Genomic DNA, 4,367 nt, shown 5'->3' with positions numbered 1-4,367 from the left:
CTCGGTTCAAGACTCGGCGGAGCGCCCTGATAATTTTTCTCGTGTTGTTGCTTATTTCTTACAGTAATTTGACCACGTTTACAATTGACCACCTATTCACAACGCTTGCCTGAAATCGTCCAGAAAGTCCTAAAATAGTCCTGAATATATCCTAAATTAATCCCCGATAATACCACAATGAATGTCCAGCGGATGTATGTGGAACCATGTGGAACATAATGAGGCGCTCATGTCATAGTCCTGGACTATAATAGGACATCCTGTGGACGTCCCGTTTAGCCGGCAGGATGTCCACAGGATGTCCATAGGACGTCCCTGTGTTATTAGGGTACATATTTATATTATTTATTATACATATTCATGCACGAAAAATTTTTTACCGAAATCTTAAGATTGTACTTAAGACTATCTATAAGATCCGACTACGAATACAGGCAGAAAGAAACCTGAATCTCTATTAACTTGATTTTAGTTGTTTCAGCGATTTCAGCGATATATCTCCATCAAGAGCATCGCAAAAAATGAGATAAAGGATACTGCGTAGTTTACATCCACTCCTTCAGAGGGCAGTAGTGCGGCGGCATTCTCTCTGACGATAGATGGCGACAAGCGTCAGAACGCCTTGACAGGGGCACGCACGACTGAATAGAGTTGAACAGAATGATTTTGTGATTGTGACTGGAGTGGACGCGTAAAACGAGGAAAGAACGTAACGTAAAGTAACGCGACGCAGTGCAACGTAAATTATCAAATCCGATTGATCATCGGAGAGAAGCAAGTTATATTTGCCTAATGAGATAGGACACGTTCTCTTGTTCATGTGCAATTATCACGCGTTTTCGCGCCGCGCTCGCTGTTATAGGTTACAGTATCACGCACACGAGATCAGGATAATAACGGACCGGAGGACAGACCGACAGAGAGGGAGAGAGTGAGTGCGTGTTTAATATATCGATCTCTCGTTATCTTCAAGCGGAACGTAGTCGCGAACGATAACCGAGACCGAAGGCGACGTTGGACCGACAGAGAAGAAAAGTGTGAGGTTAGAACGTTTTTTCTTTCAGTAAGATGACTGTACCTTGTCGAGGGACAAGTCTCAGATACAATTGAAAAGCGTAGGTAATAGAAACAGAGAATAATAGATTTCAACCTGTCGGAAATTGTATATTTTTGGGTATGTACCGTTTCTGATAGATTGAAGTCTATTATTGTCTTTTCTTGTATTGTTTGTGTTTTTTAATTGTGTTTTTCATTTGTATTTTAGACTTAAACTTCGGGTAAGGCTTTGGCTGAATGGCTGACTTAAAAGCTTAAGACAATGTCTCATGATTTAAGTCTTATCTTTAGTAACGATCAGTAACAGTCTTGTGACTATTAAAGTCTTAAACATACACATGAGATATGTCGCCTCGTATGTATACACCTTTAAGACTTGAGTCACAAAACAGTTATTGGGTTATTAAAAACAAAAGAGTTTGGTCATGAGATGTTGTCTTAAGATTGTAATGGCTATTCTACAATGTGCTTTTTATTTCCTGTTTCTTGCTGTTTGTCTCTTGCCTTCTTGATCAAAAAGGCACAGGAAACAAAAAGCACATTGTAGAATAGCCATAAATCAGCCATTCTAAAGTCTATATATTTAAAAAGCATAGGCAATAGAAAATAATAGATTTCAACCTATCAGAAATCATGTTTATTCTAATAGGTTGTCTCAAGAACTTTTAGATTGACTCTCACTCTTAAAGATTGAAAATTGAGCCATTCTTATTTAAGATTGCCTCAATCTTCTTTGAAACCATGATCAGACTAGAGATTGAGATTATATTGGAATTTAAATCAGTTCACTAAACTTGAAATTGGTTTTCTTTCTTTTGGTTAAATTTTAATCCAATTTAGAGTCTGATCATGGCTTTTGAATGAGATTCTACTCTGAAAAATTTAGAGAGTTTGAATCTGTTATTCTCCCTGTTCCTATTTACTTATTTTTAATTGTGCACACACACACGTACATTAAGTCATATATTGAAATCTATTAAACTTTAAACATAATGAAAAGCACAGACAATAGGAATTGGGAATAAGAGATTTCAACCTATCAGAAACCGTGTATATTAGGTTGTATGTAAAAATTATCCAAGCGTAGTTGAATATGATGAGAATAATCGACTGCGATTCGTCAATTTTTATTACGGTTATTATAAAATAGGGAAGTTCTGAAACACAATAGGTTTAGTAAACTTTAAGAAAGAAATTAATCAGTGTCTTATGTGTCATCTACAATACACGAACTCTGCTTGATATAAGAAGTAAAAGAAAGAAATTAACCGATCACAGTCAATTATTTTTCTCGTATTCGACTGTGATTGGTGAATTTCTTACATTTTACATATGAAGCTTACTCCATATATTGTAAACAAGGCATTACGGCTTAAAGCTTACTGCTCCTATTGTGTTCCAGGACCAAAATCTCTAGGTAAGTCGTGTTTACGGAGCACTCAGTATGACGTGATAACAAGTCCGTGGCGTGGCGAAGGACAAAGACGCGCTTTCCGTAACAGAAATAACAAAATCGGGATCGCGGGGTCGTTCGCGGACCTATCTCGCCTTTGATTTCAAAAAGCTCGAGAAAAGAATCTTAAAGAAAAGAGGAAAAATCTGTTGCCTTATCATTTTGCGTCGTCACGATAATAATAGAACGAATCGACGCTATGGGCTTGTCAACGTTTATACTGATTGTAAGAAAAAAATCTCGTAAGAGGGATAGATAAAGAGATAAGAGAAGATAGAGATTATAGCAGGAGAGGAAATTAACACTGCTTATTACGGCGAGGATTTGCACACGAACGTTCAATACGCGAATAAAATTCTAATTAATCGGAATAATTTTAATTTTAGTGAGGAAAGAGAAAAGAGGTTCGTTTTTTTATAGCTCAACTTTTTGTACTTTAAGTGAAATAGGCGTATGTTCTAAATTTGGCGAAAGCAAGAAAGGAAAATTCTATAGTGCACACTGCAAAAAATTATATGTAAAATTACAAATGGATAATTTGGAACCCACTATTAAAAGTGTATATTTACATATATTTCATAAAGTAAAACGTCACAACTTATACAAATAAAATTATTTATTTTTTATAGTAATTAAATAGTTTGTGAAAGTAAATTTATAATCTTAGTTAAATTTATAGAAATATTCCAATATTGTGATTCGTCAACGTACGAAATTTTGATAACTATATTATTGAAATATACGAATATAACAATGCAACATTATGTATGATATTTTACCATTATATAATATCACAAAAATTTGTACATTTCAATAAGAACTAGAAAATATACTGTTTTTATAATTTTCTGTTTTCTAATATAAAGATGTATTTACATTTCTTTTTTACAATTAAAGGTAAAAGTATTAATTTTGTAAAGCCGCACAACTTATTTTATATATTAATATCATAAATTGGGTAATTTTTATATATTTATGTAATGTGTTACATACTTTTTTACAGTATAGTTAATACACTAATAAAAAACAAGATAAAGAGATAAGAAGTGTAAGGACGAATTTTTTGCCCGTTTTCCTCTTTTCTCTTTTCAGGATGGCCTTTAAGTTGTAATGATGAAACAATGGATCTGTTCTTTATAGTTGAACTTGTACGTCGCTGCTTTTCTTTTTTTCTCACCAGCTGTTTCATTTTTAACACGCACACGCGGAAAGTTTAACATAATGCGACTACAAAGAATAGACCTTGTGTTAGCCTATCGCGGTAACAAAACGTGATAACGCAAAGATATTATTATTTTCGCTTGTTCATTATTGAGAAATACGAGCTTAACGGAGTAGACTGGCTCACGACTCACGATCGAGCTCTTTGAGAATCACAGGATTGTTTATAATTTACAGATAATCGTCACCGCACACAGACCGCCGTTAATTATGACAACCGTAGACTCGGATGATGATATCGAGAAACTGCCACATATACAATGGGACAGTACGACGGTTCCCGGGCCATCCGGTTGTATGTTTCCTGGTGAACTGACACCGTTGGAATGCCAAATAGCCGGTCATCCCTTCAATGGTGAAAAACAGACTATTGGTAAGTGCGATTTAGTAGGATTTAATTAGGTACTTAACTATATACTTAATTCAATATATAATTAATATTTATATTAATACTTATTAACAGGGTTGAGTAAGTTAATTTTTTCTTTTAACTAAGTTAAGTTAAAGTTAACAACCTTGAAAATTTAACTTAGTTAAGATACAAGTTAATGTATAATAAAATTAATTGAATTAAAAGTTAAGTTAATAAAAAAAAGTAATTGAAAAATTAAAAGTTAAATTTCTTTCTATTTTATGA

General features: G+C 34.0%; 1 protein-coding gene across 2 annotated transcripts in view; it reads left to right on the top strand.

Annotated features, from left to right (window-relative positions):
- The first annotated feature begins 864 nt into the window (after positions 1 to 864).
- The window catches only part of Ipk2 (Inositol phosphate kinase 2), a 7,080-nt gene continuing 3,577 nt past the window's right edge, over positions 865 to 4,367 (top strand). The window contains exons 1-2 of one of the 2 annotated variants that reach the window (XM_018512357.1): positions 865 to 1,042; positions 3,908 to 4,103. In XM_018512357.1, the coding sequence (XP_018367859.1) occupies positions 3,941 to 4,103 (163 nt within the window). In that variant the 5' untranslated portion in view covers positions 865 to 1,042; positions 3,908 to 3,940. Of the gene's footprint in view, positions 1,043 to 1,068; positions 1,175 to 3,907; positions 4,104 to 4,367 lie in introns of those variants that run through there. The other variant, XM_018512356.1, reaches the window with a different exon arrangement.

The sequence above is a fragment of the Trachymyrmex cornetzi genome, unplaced genomic scaffold, assembly GCF_001594075.2.
Source record: "Trachymyrmex cornetzi isolate Tcor2-1 unplaced genomic scaffold, Tcor1.1 scaffold40, whole genome shotgun sequence".
Classification (NCBI taxonomy): domain Eukaryota; kingdom Metazoa; phylum Arthropoda; class Insecta; order Hymenoptera; family Formicidae; genus Trachymyrmex; species Trachymyrmex cornetzi.
This window is presented reverse-complemented; position numbering and strand designations above follow the sequence as displayed.